At 36.1% G+C, this 18,138-nt stretch overlaps 1 protein-coding gene across 2 annotated transcripts in view; it reads right to left on the bottom strand.

The window, feature by feature from the left end:
- The window catches only part of Sos2 (SOS Ras/Rho guanine nucleotide exchange factor 2), a 75,517-nt gene that overhangs the window by 9,247 nt on the left and 48,132 nt on the right, over positions 1–18,138 (bottom strand). For both annotated transcript variants that reach the window (XM_070027780.1, XM_070027772.1), the window contains exons 13-19: positions 16,598–16,701; positions 13,169–13,391; positions 10,756–10,875; positions 10,447–10,609; positions 6,858–6,975; positions 3,535–3,707; positions 373–489 (exon numbers count right to left, since the gene is read on the bottom strand). In XM_070027780.1, coding sequence (XP_069883881.1) covers positions 373–489; positions 3,535–3,707; positions 6,858–6,975; positions 10,447–10,609; positions 10,756–10,875; positions 13,169–13,391; positions 16,598–16,701 — 1,018 coding nt within the window. The remainder of the gene's footprint in view (positions 1–372; positions 490–3,534; positions 3,708–6,857; positions 6,976–10,446; positions 10,610–10,755; positions 10,876–13,168; positions 13,392–16,597; positions 16,702–18,138) is intronic.

Below are 18,138 nucleotides of genomic sequence, written 5' to 3' on the forward strand. Positions count from 1 at the left end.
TCCTAGAATAACTAGGAACAGTAGGAACAAATTCTAGTGAGAGAGATGAGACTCAAAATTGGATAGATAATAAATGGTACTAAGATAAAGGGTCAGATTTTATCAAAAGGCAGATTTTTCCTGTCTAGCATGATCTCCTTTCTTTCTTTCCTCCTTTCTTTTTTGTGGTACTGGGTACTGAATGCTGGGCTTCATACATCAGGCAAGCTGTCTATCACTAAGCTACATCCCAGCCCTATACATAGCACTGTATTACAAGGAACCTAAGGACAGCTATTTGACTTGATTACAATTTTAAGGGAATCAGTTGTAAAACATCTGAACATAATATTAATTTTTAAACCTTTTTTTCCAAAATTACAATGGACTTACAAATCGAGGTGGCTGTTTGCAACTTCGGGGCTCAATTTCTAGTGACTTATTGAACAAATAGTCTGTAAATTCTTTTTCAGATAAACTTCCCATGGGGTTAAGGTTTTCAAAGAATCTCTGGAATTAAACAAATATCTATCAGTATATACTTTAATTTTTATTATTTACTTTATTATTAGTATAAAAGTGATGTACAGAGTGATCACAAGTAGTGTCAGGTAGTGAGTACATTTCCTTTCATAGAGTACTTTAGATTTTATTTTATTACAGTATTACTAAAATTTGAGGAAATTTCAAGATTTCAATATCAAAAATTATCAACAAATTAAGAGACCAATATGAAAAATTACAAGATTTCAAATATTTTATTCTAATTTTGAATAAAATGACACAATTTCTATGAAGTTACAGTCTAGTTCTGTAATTCTATTATTAAGATGAACAGATTTTCATTTCTATCTTAATACTTCAGCAGTTAATATCACTTATCCCTTAATAAATTTTGTTCTTACTTATTATAATAACAAAATTTGGAACCAAAATTAATAGTTTAAAACCACAATAAAGTATGATAAACAACAAAAAAGATAATTGGAGTAAGGTCATTAAAAATAATTTTAAGAAAAACAATGGCCGGGTGCTGCTGGCACCTAAGAACAGCTATTTGACTCGATTACAATTTTAAGGGAATCAGTTGTAAAACACTGAACATAATATTAATTTTTAAACTTTTTTTCCAAAATTACAATGGACTTACGAATCGAGGTGGCTGTTTGCAACTTTGGGGCTCAATTTCTAGTGACTTATTGAACAAATAGTCTGTAAATTCTTTTTCAGATAAACTTCCCAAAGAATCTCTGTAATCCTAGCTACTCAGGAAGATGAGATCTGAGGATCACGGTTCAAAGCCAGCCTGGGCAAGAAAGTCCGTGAGACTCTTATCTCCAATAAACCACCAGAAAACCAGAAGTGGTGCTATGGCTCAAGTGGTAGAGTGCTCGACTTGAGCTGAAGAGCTGAGGGACATCCCCCAGGTCCAGAGTTCAAGCCCCACAACTGACCAAAAAAAAAGAAAAACTATGTACTTTAAACTTAGCTGGGTTAACATCTAATACAAAAAAATTATATGCTGGGTACAGATGACTCATTCCTAATCTTAACTACTCAGGAGGCTGAGATCTCAAGATCAAGGTTTGAAGCTAGCTCAGGCAGCAAATCCCATGAGACACATCCAAATAACTACCGAACAGTCAGAAGTGGAGATGTGACTTAAGTGGCAGAGAGCCAGCCTTTAATAAAAAAGCTTGAATTCACTTATATCACCACCCCTACACACAAAAAAAAAACCTTGAGATGAAGCCCCAGAACCAGCACACACACAAAAAAGTTTATATCTATCAAACGATACTTAGCAAAAAAATATATTTTAGCCAGGTGCTGGTGGCTCACGCCTGTAATCCTAGCTACTCAGAAGGCTGAGATCTGAGGATTGTGGTTGGAAGCCAGCCTGGCAGAAAAGTCCCTGTGAGATTCTTATCTCCAATAAACTACTAAAAAAAAAAAAAAGTTGGGAGAGGGCCTGGGAATGTAGCTTAGTGGTAGAGTGTTTACCTAGCAGGCAGGAATCCCTGGGTTCCATTCCTCAGTGTCACATAAACAGAAAAAGCCATAAGTGGTGCTGTGACTCAAGGTAGAATGTTAGCCTTGAGCAAAAGAAGCTCAGGGACAGTGCCCAGGCCCTGAGTTCAAACCCCAGGATTAGCAAAAAAAAAAAAAAAAAAAAAAAAGCCAGAATGGAGCCGTGTCTCAAGTGGTAATGAGCTAGCCTTGAACACAAAGAAGCTTAGGGACAGCGCACAGAACCTGAGTTCAAGCCTCAGGACAGGCAAAAAAATAATTAAATAAAGTTCATTTATTCTAGTACTAAAGTTAAACCCAGTGCCTACTTTTTGTTTCTCACCCTCTTCAAAATTAATAAAGGCAGTACACACTATAATTATAGATGGTACACACCTATAATCCCAACACTGCGGAGACTAAGACAGAACCATTAGTTGAAGTACAACTAGGCTACACAGTAAGAACTTGTCTCAACAAAATTAAAGAAAATTAAATCTAAACCCAGTAATCTGTATATATAATTTTTAATAAGAAAAGGATAAGGAATGTACAGAAAAGTTTAATAATCTCATTTGATCAAAACACATTATATGCATATATGAAATACCACAATACAACCCCTTTGTACAATTGCCTTCTGAATAGCTAGGATTACAGGCAAGAGCCACTGATGCCCAGCTGAAAAGTGAATTTATCCAGGATGACAGTAAGTTCTCAACTTCAACTAAGTATGATACTCATTTAACATAAACATAGTGTCACAATTTATACTAATTTAGAAGTTATCTCACAGTTTATGGCATCACAAAATTAACTATTATACACTAGTGCTCACACACAAAAAAATCAACTGCCAGAAAGTTCATAAAGTTGCCTTTTGCAATGTATACAGACCACTTTCCCAACTGTTTCTCTATTTTTTTGTTTGCCCATCCTGAGGATTGAATTCTGGGCCTGGGTGCTGTCCCTGGGCTCCTTTGGCTCAAAGCTAGCACTCCACGGCTTGAGCCACAGTGCCACTTCCAGCTTTTTCTATGATTAATTGGAGATAAGAGCCTCATGGACTTCCCTGAACAGGTTGGCTTTGAACCATGATCCTCAGATCTCAGCCCCTGAGTAGCAAGGAATACAGGTGTGAGCCACCAGTGCCCACCTTGTTCCCATATTTAAACCCAGTGATGTAAAAATGTTACACTGGCACATATGTAATTTCTAAAATGACTATTACTCAATTATAGTATCAGTAGTAGGTTTTTGTTTTGTTTTGTTTTTACTGAAAGGACATCACAAAACTTCTTTCATTCTCTTTTGTCAATCACTTTTTGGAAGTGTTGCTCAAATCAACTGCACAAAGAAGCATTATTTTCAAAAGAAAATATTTAATAAGTGCAGATTTTGTACACATCTAGCATTTAACACTGATTATTAGCACATTATTTTCAAAGTTAAATGAACAGCATGATGTGTGATTAAGTTATTTCTTAAAGATCACACAGGTCTCAACAGTTTCTTTTTTAAAGATAAGCAAAGAAAAATATTTACCCTCATTTCTGGTTCTATCCGTAAACAGTAAGGCTGATTCTGATATTGCTGAATTTCTCCAGTAATTTCAGCTACTTTCCTCCTCTTACTGAAATTGATTAAATCTTTCCCTTTCTTTTTTAGAAAATCATTATTTCCCTCTTCCGTCTTCAGAATATTTGTTAAATATATTCCTAGTGGAAAAACATTTAAAGAAAAGTTATATATAAATTGGTTATTTAATTCATCATTAAGGAAAACAACTGATGTAGTGAAGTTGAAAACCACTGTAGAACTCACCAATCCTCTCCATGTTGCTAAAGCAACATGACTACTATCCACAAAGAACTCTCTAACACTTGAATTAGTAAAGGCTGTGAGTTTTTACTAAATTAAAGGCTAAGAAATGAGATTAGGCATTCTTAATCCTGAGTGTCAAAATCTTATTCAACCAAATATTTTAATGCTTGATTACAAATATTCAATGTCTTTAAGTAATTAGCAATAAACTTTAAGCAATTTTGTTAAAAAGAGTAAAGACTGGGCTGGGAAGGTGGCTCAGTGGTAGAGCGCTTGCCTTGCATGCAGGAGGCCCTGGGTTCGATTCCTCAGCACCACATAAGCAGAAAAAAAAAAGCCAGAAGTGGGGCTGTGGCTCAAGTGGTAGAGCACTCGCCTTGAGCTGAAGAGCTGAGGGACAGTGCCCAGGCCCAGAGTTCAGGCCCCACGACTGGACCCCACAAAAAAAAAAAGAGTAAAGACTGGGGCTGGGAAGGTGGCTCAGTGGTAGAGCGCTTGCCTTGCATGCTCGAGGCCCTGGATTCAATTCCTCAGCACCACATAAGAAAAAAGAAAAAAGCCGGAAGTGGCGCTGTGACTCAAGTGGTAGCGCGCTAGCCTTGAGCTGAAGAGCTGAGGGACAGCGCCCAGGCCCAGAGTTCAGGCCCCACGACCGGACCTCCCGCCCCCCAAAAAAGAGTAAAGACTTAGAAAATATTGCTCAGAGACTATAATTTAAATAAAAAAGTAATTCATTCTTTTCTATCTTTTCTTTTTTTCTTTGTTCTTTTCTCCTTCTCTCTCTCCCTTCCCCCATTTCCTATCCTCTCTCCCTTCGTTGCCTCTTTCCCCACACCTCTCTCATATCTCTGTCTCTGTTTCTGTCTATCTTGGTAGGATCTCACTATATAGCCTGACTATAGCCCCACACCTCTCTCATATCTCTGTCTCTGTTTCTGTCTATCTTGGTAGGATCTCACTATATAGCCTGACAACTATAGGATCTCACTATATAGGCTGACCTGGAACTTCCTATGTAGCTCAGGATGGCATTGAACTCAGATCTTCCTACCTTACAAATGTTGGGATCACAGAGATGAAACCATATCAGGCTAGAAATATAATTATTTCTCTCTATATGCAGTAAAAAGGCTTTTAATCTTTTTTCTTGCATAATTACTGATTCATTTACATTGCAGATCTCAGCTGAGGACAATTTTATCTTTCAGAGTAAATTTGGAACTATCTGGAGATATCTGTAGGATTGCAACTAGGGATTGCTGAGTTTTACTAAATGAGATACCAGTAGGCTACTATGCATATGACAGCCTCTCACAATAATTATTTTGTTCAAATTGACTTGACATAGTGCTGAGGATAATAAACCTTGGTATAATAAATCATTCAATTTCACTAGTACAATCATGTGCCACATGGTTTTAAGTAACCAAAGGATTGATTATACATACAATAGTGACAACGTAAGATTAGAATGGAGCATTTAAGGATTTAGCTCAGTGTTAGGAGTATGTACTTAGCATGTACAAGACCATGGGTTCGATCCTCAGCACCAAGAAAAAAAAGTTGAAAAATTGTTGCAGTTGTTGTAATATTGAAGTAAAATGCATTACTCAAGTGTTTCTGGTGATGCTGATATAAATACATTTACTTATATATAATCATGCTGATTATAGCATAGTATAGCAAATAGTTATATAGGGAGCAAAATACTTGGTAAGAACTATGTCACTGTTTTCTTACATCTATTATTACATTTATCATATCATACTTTTGTCATTATTTTAAATATATTTGTACCTTAAACGTTTATTGTAAAATGGTACGCCAGGTTAGGCTAACAAAAGCCTCAATGACCTGGTGTTTACTGTATCTCTAGGCTGGACACAACAGTGTAGTCCAGTCTATGTAGGAGCCTTAGGCAAAAGTATTGTTTAAGTCCAGGAGTTCGACACCAGCCTAGGCAAGGTAAGATCCTGTTTTAAACAAAACACACACAAAAACAAAACAAAACAAAAAAGGTGCTATTAAATTAATTGACCATCTAGGTTTGTGTAAACACATTTGTTTGCACAACAAAATTGCCTAATGCAATTCTGAGGCATGCATGCTTGTCATTAAGTGAAGCATAATTGTATTTAACAAAAGTTCAGCTGGGCTGGGTGCCAGTGGCTCACACCTATAATCCTAGCTACTCAGGAGGCTGAGATCTGAGGATCACAGTTCAAAGCCAGCCAGATCAGGAAAGTCTGTGACACTCTAATCTCCAATTAACCACCAGAAAACCGGAAGTGGCGCTGTGGCTCAAGTGGCAGAGCACTTGACTTGAGCTGCACAGCTGAGGCACAGAGCCCAGGCCCAGAGTCTCAGCCCCACGACTGACCAAAAGAAAGAACAAAAAAAGTAAAAGTTCAACTGGATATGGTGGTACATGTTGTCATCCCAGCTATTTCGGATAAAGAGACAGGGGGGATCACAAGTTTAAGGCCAGCCCAGGCAAAAGTCAGAGACCTTATCTCAAAATCAAAGCAAAAAATAAGGTAAAATTTCACTATATAAGCCTATCTAATACAAATTTAAAAAGCTTAATAGCCTTTAATAAATGAAAGCCATTATAAATGAAAGCCATTATAAAACATTTAGCAAATTAAATATTGTAAATATGAGATAGATGATTGAAACAGACAGAGAAGGAAGGAAGGAAGGAAGGAAGGAAGGAAGGAAGGAAGGAAGGAAGGAAGGGAAGGAGGAAGGAAGGAGGGAGGGAGGGAGGGAGGGAGGGAGGGAGGAAAAGAATAATTTACCACTTCATGAGGGCCTTTATTATGCTATACTTTGTATTAGGTAATATAAAATACTTTATATTCTTCTTTTAACTCTAAGAGGCAATTATACTTTTCACTTTATAGATAAGGAAATTCCAAGTTTAAATTTTATCAGTATAATAAATACAGACAGATATACAATTTGCCTCTAAAGATTGACAACTTTTGTTAGAAAGACTGACATTCACTCTCAAAATATTATATCCCTATTTAGTAACTTACCAAAAAAAGGCACGCAAGGTGGATTGATTGATTTAAGCTTTACTAGGTATTTTTTAAAGTGATCCTGGCTTAATTCCACAGCTTCATCCAAAATTCTCCGCTTTCTTTCCTGCAATGCCTTGAAAATGTAGAAAGGATATTTATAGCAAAAATAACATATTAGAACCCAGAATATAAGAGAACTCTACATTTCTGGCGGGATTATACGATGGCATAACTATCTGGAAAAAGAACTTGGTATTGTCTGGGAAATATAAAGACATTCATATCATATTACACCACAGTTCTACTTCCCCAAATCCTACTTTAAAATAATGTGTGTACATACCAGAATATATGTAAATCACATTCACAGCAGTACTTTTGAAAATGGCCTCAAACTGGAAACAACCCAAAAGACCATTAACTAGTGAATAAATTAATTTTGGTAAATTTATTTCTATGATGATAAAATCATAAAAATGAATTATAACAAATAACAAGGGGCTGGGAATGTGGCTTAGTGGCAGAGTGCTTGCCTAGTATGCATGAAGCCCTGTGTTCAATTCTTCAGTAGTGGAGTGCTAGCCTTGAGCAAAAAAATTGCTCAGGGACAGTGCCTAGGCCCTAAGTTTAAGCCCCAGAACTGGCAAAATCAATCAATCAGTAAGTAAGTAAATAAATCTTAGGGATATAATATTGAATAATTGTCACTGAATTATAATCACCTGAAATTAAGAAACATATCAGATTAGGGATACAAATAGTAAAACTATAGAAAAGAGAACTAAAGGCATAAAATTCATAATACATGGTTCTCAAGAGGCAAGGAAGGAGCTGGAATTAGAGGGGCTCAAACTACATGCCAAGTATATAGATATATTTTTTGTTTTATTTTCTATACTTTATATATAATTCTACACTGTAATTATTTTTAAAAAACTAATAATTAAGCTGTAATACTTCAGAAATTTTTAGAATCAAAATTGAAATGATTAATCTCAACAGACTGTATTAATGTCCTTAATATTTAAAGTTCATGTAATTCAATAAAATGCAAACACCTAAACAGAATAATGCATACATCAGAGTAGTCTTTCTCTACTTTCCTCTAATGACAACCCACTGAAATAACTGTTAAAAGTGAAATGTATATTTTTCCACACTGTTCTCAATAATTACAAAATCCCACTTAATGATTTTTCTGTTTTGTTATACTAAAATGGAATCATATTATAGTCTTTCTGAAGCCTTATGGTTTTTCCAACTCATACCAAAAATATTCTCCTGAAGGAATACATAATGATCCCATTCACTTCTTAGCTACAGCTGAACAATTATCTACATCATAGATATAAGATAATATTTTATTCATTTTCCTGTTTATATATATACATATATATATATATATATATTCAGGATGTTTTTAGCATTCTGCCATTACAATTAGTGTTGTAATCACTTTACCACTGTACATGTAACTTTTTTTTAATTGCCAGTCCTGGGGCTTGAACTCAGGGCCTGAGCACTGTTTCTGAGCTTCTTTATTCTCAAAGCTGGCACTCTACCACTTGAGCCACAGCACCACTTCCGGCTCTTTCTGTTTATGTGGTGGTGAGGAACCAAACTCAAGGCTTCATACATGCTAGACAAGCACTCTACCACTAAGCCACATTCTCAGCCCTAGGACCTACTTTCTAAAGTTTTTATTTGTTTTATTTTTTTGGGAGGTTGTTGGGCTTGAACTCTGGGCCTAGGCATTGTCCCTCAGCTCTTCAGCTCAAGGCTAGCGTTCTTCCACTTGAACCACAGCACCACTTCTGGTTTTCTGGTAGTTTATTGGAGATAAGAGTCTCATGGACTTTCCTGCCCGGGCTGGCTTTGAACCACAATCCTCAGATCTCTGTCTTCTGAGTAGCTAGCATTATAGGTGTGAGCCACCGGCACCCAGCAGAAATAAGAGCTCATGCTCTTATTTCCAGCCACTTGGAAGTGAAAGACGAAGCAGAAGTTTGAGGCCAGCATGGGCAAAAAAGTTAGTGAGATCCCATTTCAATCAGTAACCTGGGTATAGTAGTTAATAACTATCTATGATTCCAACTATGCAGAGTCAGAGATAGGATGATCACTGTTGGAAGTTGACTCCAGACAAAAACATGAAGCTCTAACTGAAAAATAGGTAAAGAAAATAAAGCTAGGGGCATAGGTCAAGTGACAGAACATTTGCTTAGCAAGGGTGAGAGACGCCCTGAATTCAAACCTCAATACTACCTCTCACCCTCCCCCCTCCCCCCCCCAAAAGACTTTTATTTCTCTGGATTCAAGAACATTTAATAAGGCTTTTTTTTTTCATTTTAGCATGTCCATTTATGTATGCAATGCATCTTCATCAGAGTCACCCTTGCTGTCATTCTCCCTCCTCCCTGCAAAAGTCTTAAAATGTACAAATATTATGACCCAGGGAGACTTTGACCTCTACAAGCTTATTCTAGGGATATAATCGAAGATTTACCAGATTTGTATATATGAATAATCTGTAATAAACTGTTTCCCCTGCCCCTTACAAACTTAGAAATAATCATCTCAAAATAGAATGTTGGAGTAAATTATGGTTTATCTACAAGACAGACATTACATAACCATTTTCAAACTTTGTTTTTTGAGGTAAGTTAAAAAAATAGAAATTAGCTGGCACCAGAGACTTACACCTGTAATCCTAGGTACTCAGGAGGCTGAGATCTGAGGATCCAGGTTCAAAGCCAGCCTGGGCAGGAAAGTCCATGAGACTCTTATCTTCAATAAACCACCAGAAAACCGGAAGTGGCGCCATGGCTCAAGTGGAAGAGCGCTAGCCTTGAGCTGCAGAGCTGAGGGACAGCGCCCCGGCCCAGAGTTTAGGCCCCACGACCAATCAAAAAAAAACAACAACAGATATTTGAAAAAAGATAAAGGACATAAAAATCTGTGTAGTGAGGTACCAGTGGCTACTATAATCCTACTTAGGAAGTTGAGATCTGAGGATTGAGTTTCAGAGCCAGTCTGGGCAGGAAAGTCTGTAAGACTTATTTCCAATAAGCCAGCAAAAACCAGAAGTAAAAGCAAGACTCAAATGATAAAGTACCAGCTGAGTAAGAATGAGAATCCTTGAGTTCAAACCCCAGTATTAGAAAAGTAAAATAAAATCTCTTATTTTTTAATTTAAAAATACAGTGTCTTTATCTCCTGAGTTTTCTAGAATAAACATTAAAACATGTTTGTTTATAGTTTAAGATAAAATAATTACTTAAGATAAATTTAAGTTTGAGAAAGGTTCGCTCCATTTTGTTCTTTTTAACTATATAAAAGATATTAAGAAGTTATTTGTCACTTATAGATGACTACCGGTATGCCATGAAAAAAAATCTACTTGGGAACTTTTCGTATTTAGGTTAGGTACAAGTCCCATTTTCTTTAAAACATCCTAAGTTTAGTACACATTAATGTATCTTGTACATAAGAGGAAAAGATGGACTTATGAAAGATTAACTCTTTACTTTGATAGGTAAAATTAATCTCTTGCATTAATTTTATCTTCCCCCAAAAGAATGAAATATTTACACCTAAAACTTACCTCAAATGTATGGTCTAATCTGTATACTGACACTGAATTTACCGCACTGACTATCTCCAATACACCATTGAAATTGTTCAAATCTTGAAAAACTTGCAGAATTTCTATAATTCTACTTAGTATTGCCACCCGTTCTTCAAAATTTTCTGCTTCCACAATGCATCTAATAACAACAAAATATTCATGCTTAGAAAAGTTTTCTCATCTCACTTAGAAAAAATTTTAAAAACCTCGTTATAGCTAGAATTTTAATATGACTTAAGAGGATCACTAGTAAGATTCAGTAAGATGGAGTAAATAAAAACTTACTTTTCAAACCACAGTGTGAGATTTGTTGTATGGCGAATCATTTTTAATAAATTTGGGGAATTTATTTCTTTATCTTCTTTGGTCCACACACTCCCAACAAGTTCAGAAGGTTGAACTTTCCTATGGAATCAAAAATCAATACAACTTTATCTATGCAAAGGATTAGTGCCAAAGATCTCCTAAAATTTATTTTCCTAGAATACAAATAATTAAAGACAGAGAAACATCAAATTCTGATTTGTGCAATTTTTAAGAAGAAAGAAAAACAGTGAGATTTAGGAGAATTATAAAAAATTTTTTTTAGTTTATTTGTAATTTTTGTGGTTCATAGGCACTCATTTATTATTTTCTATATTTTTTAGAATGTTTAAATTAGCTAGAAATGGGGCTGGGAAGATGGCTCAGTGGTAGAGTGCTTGCCTTGCATGCATGAGGCCCTGGGTTCGATTCCTCAGCACCACATAAGCAAAAAGAAACAAGCCAGAAGTGGCGCTGTGACTCAAGTGGTAGAGCGCTAGCCTTGAGCTGAAGAGCTGAGGGACAGCTCCCAGGCCCAGAGTTCAGGCCCCATGACTGCCCCCCCCCCAAAAAAAAATCTAGAAAAACAGTAAGGATTATATAACTTTAAAACTGACCAATGGACTTCAGTCATTCAATGTTCTATGGTCTTGACTATTCATTAAAAATAGTTTTAAATCAGTAGTACAAACATGTACTTGACCAATAATTTTTAGAATGTTTTCACAAGAAAATATCTTAAGATACTCCTTTAGAAATATAACTCTAAAATAATATTAATGTTTTGTGTATTTTTACCTTTCTTCTATAAAACAAATCACTTAACAAAGGTATTTCTATCTCCTGAAATCAGGTCTATATGTATCTAAAGTGTTTTGCTTATTTCTAATGTCCACTCATGTAACAGTCACTCTATGAAAAAAAAAACTTGATTTTGTAAGATTTGCTTTGTTTCCTCAAGTAACAAGTTCCTTCAGTTCTATCACAAATCCCACAAAAAGTACAGCCAGGCACTAGTGACTCACACCTGTAATCCTAGCTACTCAGAAGCTTAGATCTGAGGATCTTTTTTTTTTTTTTTTTTTTTTGTCGGTCCTGGGGCTTGAACTCTGGGCTTGGGTGCTGTCCCTCAGCTCTTCAGCTCAAGGCGAGCACTCTACCACTTGAGCTACAGCGCCACTCCCGGTTTTCTGGTGGTTTATTGGAGATAGGAGTCTCACGGTCTCTCCTGCCCGGGCTGGCTTTGAACTGCGATCCTCAGATCTCAGCCTCCTGAGTAGCTAGGATTACAGGCGTGAGCCACCAGGGCCTGGCAGATCTGAGGATCTTAATTTGAAGCCAGCCCAGGCAGAAAAATCCATGACACGCATATCTCTTAATTAATCACCAAAACAAGATGGAAGCTGAGGTGTGGCTCAAGTGATACAGAATGCCAGCCTTGAGAGAAAAAGCTAAGGGAAATCAAGGCTCTGAGTTTAAGGCCCAGTACTGGCACAAAATAAATAAATTCCAAATGAGTTATGATATAACCTGATGATCTGAATCAGATGTTCACATCACTGTTGGTATGCTAAGGTCCAATTCTGAATGACAACACCAGTACAAATCAGAGAGGCCAAGTTTATTTCTGGTATCTTCCTAACATTTTTCATTAACACTAAAGTTTAGATACTCTTGCTTTTCCCTGTGCAATGCCTTCTTTGAAAAAAAAAAAGAGAAGAAAATGATGTTAGAGGCATGGCTCAGCTGGTAGAGTGCTAGCCAATGAGTAAGAAAGTAGCAGGTACCAAGTTCAAGTCACAGTCTCAGAACTAAAAGAAAAAAAAAGCTGCTAATCAAAATCATTTTTTCCAGAGGCTCCTGGATACAGAATGCTTTTTTCAAAGGCTGAACGTGATGGGGAACTTATTTTTCATAGGGAACAGCTAGCTGTAGTCTGTAGTCTTCACAAGATCCTGGGTAATAAATAAAAGAAAAAGTATCTCACTTAATGCTCTATTCATTTCAGCTGCCAACAGCCTAGTATCCATATTAAATGGTTTAGCTGAATAATTTCAAACCAAGGCAACCTGAGAAAGTACTGACTTGGAAGTGGTTGTTATTCTATTGCATTAATCTCTCCCTGCCATTCCTCCTGTGAAGGTTTTCTGGTCCCTAATCTAGGCCTAAATAGCAACATGGTAGAAGACTTTCATCTGTAGGGCAGATTCTGGTTTAAAATTATGCTAAGTTCTAGGCTAGTCTTAGCTATACAGGAAGACTTTGTCCAAAAACAAAAATAAAAATACCTAGCTCAAGAGAATAAACCAAGTATTTTTAAATACTCATGATTAGTAAAACATTTTAAAATTTGAATGAGACACATTCAAGGTTCCAGAAATAGAGCAAGAGTTACCTGTAGAGATCAGATTCTAAAAGTGTTAGTTGACGTGCAATTTCTATTGGATGAAGTGTCATGAGCTCAAATGACTCAAATTGTCCTGGTCTACTGATATGCCATTCAATTGGTGGAGGTGGACTTTCAAAGGTAATATTATGGCTTATTCCATTTGCCTGAGCTTGTTTCTTTCTATTGATGATCTTAGCAATTGACTCTACCCATTTCTTCATAGCTTTTCCTGGAAAAAGATACATAAACAGAAATGTCATACTTGACAGACATATCTACGGGTTTTCATATAATCTTTACCTTTCATCCACAGCTTCAATAATTATCAACTCATACTCAGTTTCTGCTTTATATAATCCCATTATGACTTCCCTTCACTAAGTTATTCTTAAAACCAATCTAAGACACTCTATCATTTCACTTATATTGAAGTATGTGTCTCTAACTCTTTAAAATAATTAATATAACATTACCACATATTAAAACTGATGTCTTAGTACTTTCAAGTATTAAAGCTCATCTATCTCCTAACTATTTTCTTTTTTTTGGGGGGGGGGTCCAGTCGTGGGGCCTGAACTCTGGGCCTGAGCCCAGAGTTTGCTTGCAAGGCAAGCACTCTACCACTGAGCCAACTTCTCAGCCCCTAAATATTTTCTTATAGTTTGTTTCTATGAGCAAGAGTCATACTCTGCATTTAGTCAGTATGTCTTAACTCTCCTTTACTCTATAAGTCTCCATATGTTTAAAATATGTTCAGTTTTTAAATTTTTATTTTATTTTGTTTGTTTTTGCAAAGTCTTCCTACATAGTCCAGGCTGGCTTCAAAATTTCAATTTTCATGCCTCTACCTCCCAAGTGCTAAAAATTATAGGTATGCACCACCATGCTAGGCCAAAATGCTTGTGAATTAGTTGTTGGAAAAAGTGAATTATTTTATCCTGCAATGCTTGTCCCAGTTTTTTCCAATTCAGATTTTGCCAATTCCACTCCTGTGGTATAATCTGCCATGTATATCCAGCCTCTACATTTTCTGAAAACCAAAGACATAGAAACTTAGTCTAATTCACCATCAAAAGAAAAAAATTTTTTTGGTCCTGGTCCTGGGGCTTGAATTCAGGGCCTACACTCTGTCCCTTATCAATCTCTACCACTTGAGGCACAGTTCCACATCCTGTTTTTTGACAATTATTTGAAGGTTAAGAGTCTTACAGACTTTGCTGCCTAGGTTGGCTTCAAACTGCAATCCTCAGATCTCAGCCTCTAGGTAGCTAGGATTATAGGCATAAGCCATCAGTGCCCTGCTAGGATTAATTTTTTTTTTGACATGAAGAGTAGCCAAGAATATTTCCAAGAGGAACCACATAATGTCTGGTTATCTGTCCTTATCATTCATTCAAATTCCTAGATCTATTATTTTATTAGAGTTAAGCAACCTTGAAAGAGTTTTATTTTAAAAAATCAGCTTTCGGGCTGGGAAGGTGGCTCAGTGGTAGAGCACTTGCCTTGCATGCATGAGGCCCTGGGTTCAATTCCTCAGCACCACATAAGCAAAAAGAAAAAAGCCACAAGTGGCACTGTGACTCAAGTGGAAGAGCACTAGCCTTGAGCTGAAGAGCTGAGGGACAGCACCCAGGCCCAGAGTTCAGGCCCCACTACCAGACTTCCCCCCCAAAAAAAGACATCAATACTAAAAAATCAGCTTTCCAAGCCTAGGTGCCAATGGCTTATGCCTATAATCCTAGCTACTCAGGAAGCTGTGATCTGAGGATCATGGTTCAAGTCCATGAGTCTCTAGTCTTCAATTAACTGCCAAAAACTTGAAGTAGAGCTGTGGCTCAAATGATAAAGAGTACTAGACTTGAGCAGAACAGCACAGACATAGCACTCAGGCTCCGAGTTCAAGCCCTAGGACCAGAACACACACACACACACACACACACACACACACACACACACACACACACACACACACACACACACACACACACACACACACACACACACACACACACACACACACACACACACACACACACACACACACACACACACACACACACACTCTCTCTCTCTCTCTCTCTCTCTCTCTCTCTCTCTCTCTCTCTCTCTCTCTCTCTCTCTCTCTCTCTCTCTCCCTCTCTCAACTATCCCTCATGAACTATTTGGTTATCTTCAAAGTATAATTTGTACAGGAAAAATTTAACATATTAACACAATAAGTGACTTAATTTGTTCTAATATGTCTTATTTTACAAATTTATTAGATTTTCATTAAGAATACCATTTAAAAATTAACTTTGTATTATGAGCAACTTTAAGCACACATAATAAATATGTATCTTAAATATTTCAAAGTTAGAACACAAGAATCAAGCTCTATTATATATAAAATTCCCCTTGAAAAACAAGTAGGACATGACTTGTAAGGCTTTTGGGTTTTATTTATTTATTTATTTATTTATTTATTTATTTATTTATTTATTTATTTATTTAGGTCCGGTCATGGGGCCTGAACTCAGGGCCTGGGCGCTGTCCCTCAGCTCTTCAGCTCAAGGATAGTGCCCTACCACTTGAGCCATAGCACCACTTCCGGCTTTTTTGTTTTTGCTTATGTGGTGCTGAGGAATTGAACCCAGGGCCTCATGCATGCAAGGCAAGCACTCTACCACTGAGCCACCTTCCCAGCCCCGCTTTTGGGTTTTTTTAATCAATGTCTTAGATTGTTAGATAAAACACAAATGTGTTTAATAATGTATACTTAATGACTTGTTTAAAAATTCCTGACCTAGAGTTTCATTTCATAGTCTAGGATTCTGAAACTTCAAGTAGAAGTTCATGTCTTTCAGGTAAAAAAAAATTATTTCAGGAAAAGTATTTTATTAAAAGTTGTTCATCATCCAAAATTAAAGAAAATGGGAAAAATATGCACATTTTTATTTAGCTGAAGAAACAGCAACTTGTGGTTAGACAAAATTAGACATTTTAAAATTTATTAAAGAGAAATTTTGACATTTTTAAAAGAAATATTTTCCTTAAAAAGTTAAAGAGAGAGCAGGGAGGACAGTTGTAAAGTTGCCTGGCATGGCTAATGCCCTGGATTCAATCCCTACCACTCTAGGGAAAAACAAATACTTGAAAAGACAAGATTCTAAGTAAGACTTCAGATGATCTAAACTTAAGTGAGCCTTTTCAGTCTATGACAATCATTCAAAATGTTATTTCAGCTTTTAAAAATGAAAACTTAAGTCATAATTTTTTAAAAATAAACTCATGTACAACATAAGCTCTAATTAAACCCTTAAGCGATATGCCTCTAGTATAATAATCATTCAAAGTGTTATTTCAGCTTTTTAAAATGAAAATTTAAAAACCATACATCTTTTTAAATAAACTCATGTACAACAAAAACTTCAATCAAACCATTAAATAATGTACCTCTTACACTTTTAATGAAAGATTCTAGTCTTTCAAGCAATTCCAAATCTCTTTCAAAGTCATAAAAATGGTGTTCAACCCAGTGCCGAAACACATTTAAGACCCTGATAAAATGGAAAGAAACATATTTTAGTAAAAGTTAAGTATTCACTTACTGTTCTTTAACTTTTCTAATGCTTTGGTAATAGTTTTATATACAAAAACCAATATAATACTTAAATAGTCTCTAATCCATATTTAATTACTACCTTAAGTATTTCAGTAATATGAAGAAAGTCAGCTTCTAAATTGTTCCTTATTTTAAAAGTACACTTCAAAACTATTTTAACTATAAAAGCTGATTTTTATCCTTAATTTCCCAGTATGTTAAAGTGTAGAAAATTCATTCTAGTATACAAAGCTATTTTTAAGTTCTTGAATTGAAAAGGGATTAAGAGCCAACTCTATACATGTATACAAGTAGGGGTTTGAGGTGTTGTTTTTTTTTGGTGGGGGGAAGTTGGATTTGAACTTAGGTCCTTGAGCTTCCTAAGCAAGTGCTCTACCAATACCATCACACCTTCAGCTCCTTTCTGCATTGGTTATTTTTAGATACTATCTTACTTTAGGCCTGGGTTGGCCTGGACTGCAATCTTCTTATTTGTGCTTTCCAGTGTTGCTGAGATATCAGGTATTCCCCACTGCATCCAGCTGTTGTGCTTCTTAGGGTGACATGCACACACCATTGCTTCTAGCCATTGGTCAAGATGGAGTCCCACTAATTTTCCTCCCCCCAATCCCTGGCAGGGCTTGAACCATGATTACAATCTGTATCTCCCAAACTAGTTAGAATTATGGGTTTGAACCACCTATACCTGGCCTATTTTTGAGACTGGGTCTCACTATGTAACCCAAGCTATTCTCAAATTCAGTATGTAGCCTAGGTTGGCTTGAATTCAAGATCTCACTAACTTAGCTTCCTTGCTGGGGTTACAGGTGTGTAACAACCACAACTGGCTAAATTTTATATACTTTTCTCATAAAACAGAAACCAATGTATAGTATCTCGATTATGAATTCAAGTACTATCATCAAATTTCTATGATATCTATAAATATGCCTAAAATTTTTTAGTTCATTTCCAAACATAAAATGTATTACTTCTGACAGAAAGCTGTTTCTTTTGCAGTATCACAAAATGATCATTTACAACTTTGCAAGCAAATAAGAGACAGATCTATGCAATATAATACTTAACTCATTACTATAAAGATATATTAATAGTGTGAATCATTCACAATAGCATTTTTCTTCATTACTTTAGCAAATGATCAAAACCAGGTTAGCTTCAATTTTTCCTTAACAAGTAATAATTCTCAAAGGCTACGAAAATACATTTAGCTAAATGCCAGTGGCTCACGCCTGAACTCTAGTTACTCAGGAGGCTGAGATCTGAGGATCAAAGTTCCAGGACTGACAAAAAACAAACAAACAAACAAAAAAACACTTCAGCTCATCAAAGTATTAAACAACAACAACAATAACAAAAAACCTAACAGTCT

Source organism: Dipodomys merriami, unplaced genomic scaffold, assembly GCF_024711535.1.
Source record: "Dipodomys merriami isolate MVZ:Mamm:240054 unplaced genomic scaffold, mDipMer1.0.p SCAF_1, whole genome shotgun sequence".
Taxonomy (NCBI): Eukaryota; Metazoa; Chordata; class Mammalia; order Rodentia; family Heteromyidae; genus Dipodomys; species Dipodomys merriami.